This window comes from Pantherophis guttatus, chromosome 5, assembly GCF_059756535.1.
Source record: "Pantherophis guttatus breed Tessera chromosome 5, ASM5975653v1, whole genome shotgun sequence".
NCBI lineage: Eukaryota > Metazoa > Chordata > Lepidosauria > Squamata > Colubridae > Pantherophis > Pantherophis guttatus.
The window spans coordinates 86,807,393-86,820,328 of NC_142067.1; the positions used below are offsets into that span (position 1 = coordinate 86,807,393).

Consider the following 12,936-nt stretch of genomic DNA (forward strand, 5'->3'; position numbering starts at 1 on the left):
GCCTACTGAAGGACTCCAACAGCTTCCTTCAAGGCTTCCAGCCATAACCCGTCTCACAAAGAACTGTTGTCAATTTTCAAAATTCACAGAATAACTCCCCCTCCATTATACCAAAAAGGCACAAAGGACAAGGGTCTAGACCATGGACTGCAGTGGTCATCCTGGTGAGTACTTTATCCACTTTCTCAGAAGTTACAGGGAGAAAAAAGTCCACATAACTTGGCAAGTAGTTGTTTCAATTACTACTATAGATCCTGCCCAAGTGGAGTCAAGACTCAAGTGAAACAGGACTTTATTAGTGATAACCAGTGGTAACTGGTCTTAGCAGCCAGGAGGAAGCTCTTGGAGCTGTTCCTTTCCAGAAGGAAAGTTGTTATCCTAAAAAATGCTCCAAGATGACAGACCAACATCCCCACTTTCATTCAGTCAGGTTTTGGTAATGCACTCCTGGTATGCCTTTTTATCATCAGATCATGAATGGGCATAGCTTCATTACAGATAATGTGTTTACTAGCAATACCTTGAGGCAAGTCCAATTACAGGTCCCAGGGAAGGACTACTAGTAAATATCAAGTTCATTCCAATCCCAATAACTTCCAATACATTCTAATCCTACATTAAAGGTAGTCCTTGATTTACAACCAGAATTCAGACCAGCATTTCCATTGCTAAGCAAGGCTGATGTTAAGTGGGCCTTGCCCAATTTTACAACTTTTTTTGCCATGGTTGTTACGCAAATCACTGCAGTTGTTAAGTGAATTATGCAGTTGTTAATCAAATCTGGCTTTTCCCATTGACTCTGTTTGTTGGAAACCAGTTGGGAAAGTCACAAATAGCGATCATGTGATTCCAGGATGCTGCAACCATCATAAATGCATGTCAGTTGCCAGATACCTGGATTTTGATCATGTGACCATGAAGATGCTATGATAATCACAAATTCCTTCATCCCTACCTATACTTACCAATCAATTAAGAAATTCATAAATGGCTTTCGTAAGACAGAATGGCTGACATTATAAAAATGGACATAAGAACATTATGCAGAAAATATTTTATAAACAATGTAACAACCATATATATGTATGTATGTATTGCATACTAGTCAATGTCACAAGATGTAATGTACACTTTGGAATAAAAACTATAAAAGTTTAATGTAGCTAATCCAAAACAAATAAAAGCCTTTATAAGATCACTTGTTTTGCATTTTGCAAACTCATAATAACTGTATAAACATAAGTTAACATGCTAGTTAACTATAAAATAAATGCACAACATGAAGACTTTATAGCAAGTATATTTTTATTAATTTCACAGAATACTTTTCAAATACAAATGACAATCATTCAGAAACAAAGACAACATTAAGGAATGAATACTGTAGAGGATAACATACTGTAATAGTATTAATGTGGGCAGTCATGTTCTTATTCCCCCCAAACAAATACTGAATGTATATTGCATAATCACTACAACTATTATCCACTAATATCTTTTTTATTTGGGATCCCAAAACACATTTTCTGTCCAAATACCACATATTCCATCCATAATACACACAGAAGCTGGTCACAATTGGACCTAATAGATGACAAAATATTTATAGTGACTGCTTTTTATCAAAAACAATTAGTACAACACAGGTGACAAGGCAGTGCTTCATATCAGAAGTAATATTTTTTTCTTCAGATTGGGTAGAAAAAGCCCTTTCTCAGATATGTTTCTCAAATGGATTAGAGCAGGGGTCCCCAACCCCTGGTCCACAGCCCAGTATCAGGCTGCAGAAGGGGTGGGCGAGCACGTGTGCACGTGCATATGAAGCTGCACTTGTGAAAGTGGCACACATGTGCGCAAAACTATCCCATCTCCCCCTGCCCTCCCATTGCTGCCTCCACCAGTCCACCAAGCCAGAAAGATTGTGAACCGTTGCATTAGAGGCCAAATATATTGAATTATGCAGCAATGTAAGATTAACCCATGATAGCAGCTAATATATAAAACAATGTTTCAAACACTTTTGTAATCTATTATCACACCCATAAGAATTTTATTAGAAGATAATGGCAAATTTTCATTTAATCATGCCAACCAATGGAAAAGTGTACAGCATCCATTATGAATTATTTGATTTCATGTAAGTTCTTGTAAATTTAATTGGTTTATGTTGTCATACTATGCTTACAGACATCATATGAAGCCAGTGAATTCACTGGCTCTTATTTTTCAGCAGTGCTGAATTCTCTTTAATCTGGATTTTAAAAATTGCCCAATGTAGGATTGATAACACTGCCCAGCTCTACAAAATACAATTTATTGGTTACTGTTTCATGATTTTAACATGAAACACTATTTCAGATTTGATAGAAACTGTTGATTTATTGGGGTTAACAAGTTTTTTTGTTATCTGGCTTCCTATAGGAGATGAAGAGGCTAAGGGAGGGGTCAAATGTGTCATCAATCTCAAGTCCCTCATGCCCACAAGATATCTAAGTCCACCCCACCTTCAATTTCTCTGACTTTTATCTACCACCATTTGCTTTGACAGTAGCTCAGATTCTTGTAGAGAAACACAAATAAAATAAGCATACAATAAAGTTATATTCATTTGAACTGCCTGGACTCCTAATTTCCTGTGCTTGACACTTCTTTACATCATTGTTAGATTTTTAACCAAAAACAAATTTTTGATTTTATAGTATCCTATGTTAAAATTGCATTTCTTATTAACACCCCCAAGGTATATTTTATATTATATAAGAGCATAATTATTTGGGTAACTGAAGCTGAATATAACAACATAATAAACAACATTGCGTACATTGCAAGACATAAAAGTGGATTTCTCAGGAATTTAAGGTGACAGACCCTTAACTGTAAAAACCTATGAGCAAAAACCCTAAAAGGATTTTTTTTAATCTCCAAAGCAATGACATTCAACTGAATACTATATTGTTTTCAAAGGTAATATTGAACTATTTTAGCCCATATGTTTAACATCTCTGCCTTTATGTTGAGTCAAAATATCACCACTGAATAGCTAAAATCACTATTAGCACTGGGAAGGAACAGTATTTAAAATTTCCCATGAAACAAAAGGGCAGAAGAAGTTGCCACTTTATAAAATTGGCATTATAATTTTCATAAAGAAAAATAAACTATAATAATGAAAATGTAAAGCAATGAACCAAGAAAAAAGGCCATTTAAGAATTTGACAATAAAAACAGGTAACAAATATGCTATTATCATACAGTAGCATTTTTGTGGAATATCAATTCTAGGAATAGTCCATGTAGTACTTAAATTTGGTATAGATATGGAATTTTGAAAAGACCTATCTTTAATTAAAATAAACAAGCCTTTTCACTAAAAGGATGGGAAAAATCTGAATGTATAAAAGTGATATCTGGTTTAGAACTGTATTGTATATAATAATGTTAGGATTAACCACTCTCAAAATTCATAACAATTTTCCTGAGATGCATTAATTCAATAATCTATATGTCACAACCTCGTCAGACAGGTTCTATCTAGACATAACATATGGCTTTCAGCTGTATTGGTTAAAGATTATAGGAGATAAAAATCTAATAAATCTGGAGTTCGAAAGACAGATGCCTTTCTTTTCTGGATGAATTTGAGCTTTTTTTGTGAAATAATTAAATTTGGGATGCAAGACTTCAAAGGAAATGTATGGAAATCACAGTCCTATGATATTTGAAGTTTTTCCTAAATGAGTTCCAGACTAATTTCCATAACAATGAAACTGTCCACATATTACATTATTCGTATAGTTCACAGAGAATTATTTTCCTAAAACAACAGCTAAAGAAAGATCTGTCACCTTCTTCCTTCCCTCGTTAAACTGAAAAGCTAGTTAAAATAACAAGATACACCTGACACAAATAAAATAAGAACAATCTACTAGTGCACAATAAGAACATGCAGTCACACTCTGCAATGTTTCAGTAACATTTTCACTTTTTGAAAAAAAACCATCGTAAATGATGTGTAGCTACAGACAGTGCCCGAAGTACATTATATTGTATGATGCAATATAAATCAGTAAAGCTGATTTAAAAAGTACAAATTTAGAGTATTTTCAGTTCAGCTATCAGAAACAAAACCTGTTCAATGTTTCCATTCTACTGTATGACGAACACCAAGTAACAAAATTTATGTCATTTAAAATACATCTTAAAGTAAATATTTTCCTTCAAGGAAAACACATTACTATAAATAAATTACAATACAGTGAATTTTCCTGAACTCACTTTGTTTCTGCCTTCCAGCCCTTAAAATAAAATAAAACAGCAAAAAAAGAGAAGAAAACCACCCCTTACACTTTCTGACATGATAGTCTTTTTTAATATAAAATAAGTTGTTTTCAGAGAAATTAGTTTCACAACAAGGAAAACCCAAGCCTTGCTGCAGTCACTATTAAAAAATATATGTGTATAAGTGTATCTATTTGTGTGTGTGAGGTGTGTGTGTCTGTGTGTGTGCGTGTATACACACAGTATATATGTATACCTTTCTAATTTTTTTTACAAAATGTGTATATTAATAATCTTTGCATATTTTTTTAAAAATAAACTTAAGTAGTTCAATAACTTCATTTTAAAATAAGAAAAGGCAGATAAATACTTCTTTATACATCATCAGCTGGCAGAGGTGGGACATTGATCCTTGGCCTTGTAAAAAATGCCATCTTCTCCCTGTCATATATGGGAAAAATATTGTACAATTATTTTATAGTTTAACTCATTTAACAAACAAACAAACAAACAAACAAACAGAATACTATATCATTCTCCCAAACCAAAGTAGCAACATAAGACTAGAAAAATTATAAACAGGTATTTTGGATGTCCTCAATCCTTCTCATACTTGCATAGTCCCACTGGATGCTATCTTAATTACCTCAGAAATACCCAATGTATTTGCGCAATTAAGCATACTCTATGAGACTTCAAGAATCCAGGCAAGATGAAAAAATTAAATCAGACTTCAAATTCCAAAAATTCCCTCCCTACAGGTATTTTTAATGGTTTATCTTTATTTGGGTGTGTGTGAAAATATGTGCATGTATGAAAACCAGGAGATTTAGTATAGAACTAGGAGCAGGAATGGCTCAGTATTACATTTCCCCTCCTTGGGTGACTCAGGATCACTTAGTCTTGGCCTGAAGTATCTGATTGTATCGTTATGGAGAAAAATTAGCATGAAACATAGGATATAAATATGGAGAGTTTGTGTGTGTGTGTGACTATGTATACATTCTTTGTTTACATAAAAATATCATTAGCCAAATATGTACAAAAATTTTAGATTCATTAGTACTTATAGACATGAATTTGATTTTATATAATTTATCTGCTTATATCTAAAAGCAGATGCCTAGCAGGGTCAAATGTGAAAGTGTACTATGTCTGATAAGACTCTAAAAGTTTTAGATCTATATTCATTAATCCTGTGCTTAATTTTTCTCAAGCCTAGTGATCATTAAAGTGGTAACTCATATTTAGGTTTTATCACTTATAAATGGAAAGTCTTTTATTTTCATTCATTTTCACTTTTTATTCCATGTAGTCTATGTTCAGAAGGAAATAGTATGTGTAGAAGAAATAAAATAAATGTGTGCTCTTTTCAATTATGACATTAACTATCATTAAATAGTTTCAAAATAATTTAAACCATTCTTAATAGTTTACCGGAAAGTCTGCACCTGAAGAGGTTCCTTTTGATTTTGACCACGCAGTTGGTATACTTCTTTGGAAGCTTTTTTAAGCAATTTTTCAGCTGCTTGTTGTTGACGATGCTCAAATTTTGTTTGCCTTGTCTAAGGAAGCAATTAATTCCTTAATTTATTTATTGAATTTCTCTTGGTATAATAAGCAATCTAAGTAGCTTATAACCATTCAAACAACTACATGAAATATAAAACATTATCCCACTAAAATCAATGTAATCCATTTGAAAAAAATCAATAATTACGAACTTTGGCAAAAGAAAACTCTTTTCTGCCATTTTCCTTAGAGTGCAGTTTGTAGCCTGAGACTTACACTAGGAAGCAACCAAGACTGTATGACTTCCAACACTGATGATATACCCTGGTCTAAGTAATTAGGCTGGTTCATAGTGAGAGCCAGTCCCTCAAATAGTAAAGATCTAAGTTGCTATGGAGTTTTAAGGTCAAGACCAGCATCTTAAATTGTTCTCAGTAAGTTACTGGCAAGTAGCTATCTTTACATACAGGCATCATGTAATCCCTGTATTTTACACATTGTTATCTGATACTATTTGAGACATTTCGGAAGGGCAGTATCGAGGAAAGAACATTGCAAAACAAGATGCATGTAACCATGGTTAGGTCAGACTGGTTGAGAAAGGATCATGCTTGGTGCACTAGCAGTAATTTACATGTATGCCATTTGAAGCACAAATGCCACATGCAAATTCAATGACAACTGGGGGTTTCTGAAAAATTCCCAAACTGTAAACAATGCGTTCCAAAGAAATGCCACCTCATCCAAAATCAGCTTCACTTCAAACCTCAAGTTAAGCTTTTTCCTACCAACAATGCCTCCAATATTTTCTAGATTTATTTACTTATTTAAAGCATTTATATGGTCATCCACTTACTTTCAGTGACTCTGGGCAGCTTACAAAAAAAACAAAAAACAAAAAACCCAATATACAATCTGTAAAAATAACAATGTCCCCTTTTTATTTTCTAGATTTAATGTCATCTTGAAACAAGTCAAGATTAGCGGACCTTTAATTATATCTATTTTTTTAGTGGGTTATGACATTCAATATTTAGTAACCGTTTTCCTATTTAAAAAATGGAGTGATTTTTTTTCTTGTCTCCTAAGCTTTAAAGAAATAACAGCTGGAAGAAGGGATGCCATTCAAAGTGATAGCTATCACCTTCATGGCATATGGCTGGTTATCTAAGGGACTGCTTAAAGATAAGGGACTGTTTCTGCCCATCCTATATGATTGGACAAAATGGGCATGCTTTAGGTCCCATCTATCATCATCTATTGGACAATGTCATCTATTGCAACTTTTCTGCTGCAGTACCCACTGTCTGGAACAGCATTTCCCCTGCCCCCAAGATCCATACAGTTCCCACTCTGACAATGTTTAACAAATTCTTGAAAACCTGGATTTTTACCTAAGCCTTGTGATAGGATAGGTGTCAATAGCATTTTATTGATGAGAAGGAAATGGAGGTCTTTTGGTTAATCTTTCTTTTTAACTGCTCTTACTATTTTTAATATGGCATACCGCTCAGAATCTTATGCAGTTGGGTGGCCTCTTAAAGTGAATACATAGATAAATAAATGAGCACTAATTTGGTTTAAAATGCATAGAAAGACAACAGCATGCAAATAAGCACAGCAAAAAAATGGACATTTCTTCAGCAATTTCTCTAACAGAGCCATTCCTAATATCAACTTTTCCTAATTGGTTCCTATGGGCCTAAACTCCTATTAGACTATATATCAATGGAAAATTCAATATCTCACTCTTTTTTTTTTTTGCCAGCAGATCTATTACGATTAAAATTATACTCACTATTAAAGCTATATTTAAGATATGAAAATGCATGACACTGCTAGTAAAAAGTTCCTCCTCCCAGAAAACAATGTGACATAAATTCAGCTATCCTATAATCATTTTGATACAAATCTCTATTTAGGATTTTAGGATATAGATCTGAAATGTATACATTACTAGATGTAAATCTACTCTCTCAAACATAAAGACTATCTTATATTATCTGAAAAGAATTGTGAATCCAAATAGACTTCTCAATAGCTCCGCATAATTTTTAAAGAATATCTTTAAACATTAAAAATCTGATAAAAACATATTTTTATAAGACCACTTCAATGTGAGTGGTCATGTAGCTTGACACTGGTTTTATTTTCTACTTCTTTGTAAGTGCAGAAGCAATTTTCCACATACTCCAAGGACAGTTTGTTTTTTAATCTTATTTCTGGAGTGTTCCATACCAGTAGCAACAGATATGAATGATTGAGAAAGAGAAGGGAAATGCCCTATTTTATATTTTAAGGGAGAGAGGGGATATCTAAATAAACTTCTTCCAGAAGTAAAAATCTGCCTAAACAATTTAAGTCCTGTTTTTCCCTTGCTTGATACAATAGCATTACTTCAAACTGTTAAATTATTTATATTTGCTGTTCAATAATTTATTAATATTTATAGAAATTAAACATTATAAATCTGATTTCTGTATCTCATTGCTGTATGAACAACAAAAACAAGCTGTAGTAAATGTTTAGATGATTCCATACCTGCCTTTCTGCTTCCTTCAGCAAATTTCGGAATCGTTCATCACGAATGACCCAGTGAGGCAGATCAGTTTGACCACTAAGCTGGGCATCCTCCAGACGCTGCCGTAATTCTCTTAGAATAGATAATTCCTCATTTAAGTGTCTCTGCCTTGTTTTTGATGCCTGAAGATCCAGCTCCAGGTCTAGGGAAGTCCTTTCCATAAGATCAGCCAAAGATGATCTACATGAATGCTACAATAATATAAAAATTATGTCAATGCCTCTAACCGTCTTAGAAAGAACTATAAGGCTCTAAACTATTTCACAGATATACAATTGTTGCAAAATGGTGAGCAAAAATAATAGGAGAAAATTGATTCAGTTGTGTTCAGGCAGAAACTGGTCCGCTATAGGTTAAATGGGACAACTTTAAACCACATTTACACAATTAGGAGCTGGCACATATTCTCTTCACCACATCTTACATTAAGAATGTTTTCCTTTCCTTCTTAGTTTAATTTTATACTTACATTTGTACTGACATAATCCCAATTAAAGCTAACAGGAATTTATCATGAAATTGCTGGGATTAAATTTCAAGAAATATTGAAGCAGTGGAAGAAAGCTCCTCTTTACTTGGGACAAATGAAAATTTCAGAAAAACTAAAATACGATATTTTACAAGTATAAATACAAATATAAAGTTACTTGATTTGTTCATAAAATATGTCCAATGTATACAATTTGATAAATTAACCCATATCATAATTTTAAAGTTATTGATAAATGTTATTAAACACATTTTTTAATTGTTTTACTTCAAGTTGATACACTTTAAGAAATTAAGCATTTTTAATGTCTGTCTTTTAGAAGAAACCAGCAGACAACAGGTCCAGTTTTAAAAACAGTTTATCTATGTTATAGTAGAAACATATGGAAAATGGAAAAGGAACCAAGGTTCAAAGTACACAATATACTATATCACAGGAATTTTCCATTTTATTTTTTAATCTGAGGTAGTATCTACTGTTAGTTTCAGCTTCTATTTATCCTTATTTTAATTGTTTTGTGCCTTATAAAAACTGATTTTTTTATCTACCATGTCTACCTATTCCTGTTTGGTTTCTAATTTGGTATAAGTATTTATTCTTAACCATTTTATGAACTATTTAAAAAAGTATTAGGAAATATTTTCTACTATTATTCCATATTTTTTCAGAAAACAAAAGAAAATGTGAGGGGGGGGGGACGACCACAATCCTTTGTCTGTCTACTTGTAATCCATGTTTCAAATGATGGATGGATAAAATTTTATTTCTGATTGCTTATATTTGGCATAATGTTTATCATTAGCCTTCCTTAACTTGTGTATCCAGTATGACCGTTAAGCATTCTCATTGGGTATATAAGCAATATTTCTTTGGCTTGCAAACTGAAAAATGAATTTGCAAAAAACACTGACATTACCAAAAATGTTAAAGCATGCACTACTGTTCTTCAATTGTGGTTTTATATAAGACTTGTCTTCCTCAGTCTGATGTCCAAGCTAGCTTCTGTATGCAGTTGACAAAGAGACTTTTTGAATCTTCTTGATACCAGTATTAATCAAGACATTATCTAGCGACTGAACATATATTAAAATAATCAACTCAATAGAAAAATGTGGTTATCATCTGGCCTTCTTTTAACAATGACAGGGTAATTTACATAAAGTAATGAAAAGTCTAGTCAAATATATAATAAAACTATTAGATAGTATCAACAATAAAAGGAGTTATATGCGACAAATAAAACACAGCAACAACTAATGAACAACCTTATTGCAAGCCTTTATGATTAACATATGAGCAAAAACTATAACATTTATCATAAGATCACACTATTAAATACCTGCTTATAACGCAGCGTACGCCTTTCCAAAGTATTCCGTATAAAAGGTGACTTTCTTTGCAAAGTGGAACTGTCACTATCACTACGATATAGCTGACAGAAAGATGTGAAACACTGATTATAGTCTATCTTAATACAATTTAAAGTTTAAATACAGTAATTTTATTATAGTTATCCACATTAATTTGAAATGATTTCCTTTAGATAATCTGATGCAAATTTTAGTTTTATCATTCTTGTATTGTCTATTATTGATTTATCAATAGCAACAAAAAACAATATTTTTTCAAAAAACAAATTAAAAATCAATGAAATAATTGAATTGGAAATGGGCTGCCCATTCTATATTTTTCCTTATCTGCAGGAACCCCTTTCTCTGATCAGCTGAGTAAAATGATTTTTGTCCTATAGGTGTGGCACAATTAAGGAATGATATTTTCAGAAGCAGATTCCATGAAAAATTTCATCAGCAATACTGGAAGATATAAGCAATGCTTGTGACAACAGTAAAAATCCTCAGAAGGAAGAATATAGACAGTTGGGCAAAATATAGACAAAAATTACCTATAATGTAATCTATGGTATGGGTTAATACTTAATACATAATATTTGTTAACTAAATTATGTTTTGTGCTTTGGAAGAATGTACTTTGTATAAAAAAAACCACTGTCTAATATAAAACAATCCAGATTTTGACAAATCTGCAATGGCATTGTCCTTCACCAATCTGGTTAGAGCTGATATGAGCTGGAATGCACAAGCATGAAGAGGATAGCAAAGTCTATACACTGACTTGTTCAAATCTTAACCAGTATACAGATATTCCATTGCACATATAGAGTAAAAAAAGCTTTTGTAGATAGCTTGGCTTGTATAAATTAATGGGAAAAATTTCCTGAAACTATGTATTCTGCTGATAGGTCATTTACACCAATTTCAGACAGAATTATTTAGCATTCCAAATGACTTTTGCTATGAAATTTTCTACTCACTCGGCAAATATATTGACTTCGTGCACCAGGTGAAAATGTCTGTGAGCGAACAATAGTATTATTACGAACAAATGCAGAACCACGGGAGCGACGGCCAAGTCTGTTTTTATGAGGCAAAACCATTTCTTCAGGAAAAAGATCTTCTGTATTAGTCTCCTTGTCCACCTATAGTAATAATCAAAATCTGAATACTTTTGTTCACAAAGAAAGCACAAGTATTTTAGGGAGTAATTTTAAAGTAATTAGTCCATTACTATACCCTACTTATAATAAAAATCAAATTAAGAGCATTTTATTTCCTAAAAAGAAGAAAATAAACATTCATTATTTAAATAAAACTCCAGACCAAGTCCCATAAAGATTTAGGAAAAACTGTAACAGTTATATTTACTTGCCTTTAAAGTTGGAGCCTGAATTTTTCCAGAAATACACTGATCTGTTTCAGAGGCAAACATAGGAATCTGCAATGATTCACCACAATAGGAGTCCAAGTGATGACTGGACTGCATGCAATTACTACATCCACTATCAACTGATTCTGCTTGCCAGCTTCTGTAGAGGAAATATTTTAAATTCTTTTACTGATTATTTATTTTATGAAATTCAGTAACTGGTGATCTGAATGAGCAATAGGTAACTTAAGAGAAAAACAGAACAGCCAAACCATTTAAAATCAGCCATCAAGGGGTAAGAAATTCTTGTATTTATATATAAGAGAAAATAAGATTTATATATTGGATAATAAAATAAAGCAGTCAATTGGAGCATACAATAGAGTATAAGCCTTTCCTAGGAAGATATTCAAGTGATGGCCATCATAACTGAAAAGGTCTTATGTTGTAACCACAGCCTGGCAGAGCAGGTCAGACAGGTTGATTTCTATATTGTATCTTACTGCATCATAATCCTAACAAATATGCAATCTTTGTTTCTAGACTCCTCAGATATGTTATCAAAATCAATAGGATGGGTTCTTTATCTTCACAGAAGTATTTACTGCTTACATATATATTTTTCAGATGTACAGAATGCTATTTATTCTATGTTTAAAATTTTGTTCAAATGTGCATGAACTCATGTTGGCTCAGAAAAGAATATGGATTTGTGTACTCCTTAAGATCAACACAAAGGCTAAAACATTTTAAGTCTGTTTCAGCTACAAATGCTTAAGTTAAGATACTTCCTACAATAAAGAGGGAAAGTCATGCTAGGATTAATTGAATATATTTAGGATTCATGTCAAAATATCAAGCATCAGAAATGGAATCAGCTTTAGGACACTAGAGATGGACATACATGGCTGTCCAACTTCTGCACATTCTTATTGTTTGCATTCCTCCCCATAAAAGGTACCTCTCTGACACAGCTTCTCCTTGATCTTCTTTTTGCTCCATCTGCTGTATTTCCTCTTCCGTGTACTCCAATTTTACTCTCTCCTCTGCAAGCTCTCTCTCCACAGCTTCCAGTTGAGCTGTGGTCCTAGCTAAAAGAACAGTCACAGCATCCTAGAGAAGAAAGGACAGTTCAGATTGAATTATTCCCATTTTATTTATATGTGAACTGGAATTAATATTTTCAAAACATAATAATAATGACCGAGTTCATATGTGCCAAAAATGTCTTAAATTAGCCAATATGCAATATATTCTACACTTTGGGAAATTCTCATAAGTAAAGGGTGCCATTTCATACTGAATTCCAAAAGGTATCCCTTTCTGCTGTATTTTTTCGTTGTCCTACACT

At 32.7% G+C, this 12,936-nt stretch overlaps 1 protein-coding gene across 3 annotated transcripts in view; it reads right to left on the bottom strand.

The window, feature by feature from the left end:
• Nucleotides 1-1,287: 1,287 nt before the first annotated feature.
• Nucleotides 1,288-12,936, bottom strand: part of WWC3 (WWC family member 3) — a 100,843-nt gene continuing 89,194 nt past the window's right edge. For all 3 annotated transcript variants that reach the window (XM_034435614.3, XM_034435621.3, XM_034435631.3), the window contains 7 exons: nucleotides 12,547-12,698; nucleotides 11,589-11,745; nucleotides 11,194-11,358; nucleotides 10,201-10,293; nucleotides 8,332-8,562; nucleotides 5,716-5,843; nucleotides 1,288-4,719 (listed from right to left, as the gene is read on the bottom strand). In XM_034435614.3, the coding sequence (XP_034291505.2) occupies nucleotides 4,653-4,719; nucleotides 5,716-5,843; nucleotides 8,332-8,562; nucleotides 10,201-10,293; nucleotides 11,194-11,358; nucleotides 11,589-11,745; nucleotides 12,547-12,698 (993 nt within the window). In that variant the 3' untranslated portion in view covers nucleotides 1,288-4,652. The remainder of the gene's footprint in view (nucleotides 4,720-5,715; nucleotides 5,844-8,331; nucleotides 8,563-10,200; nucleotides 10,294-11,193; nucleotides 11,359-11,588; nucleotides 11,746-12,546; nucleotides 12,699-12,936) is intronic.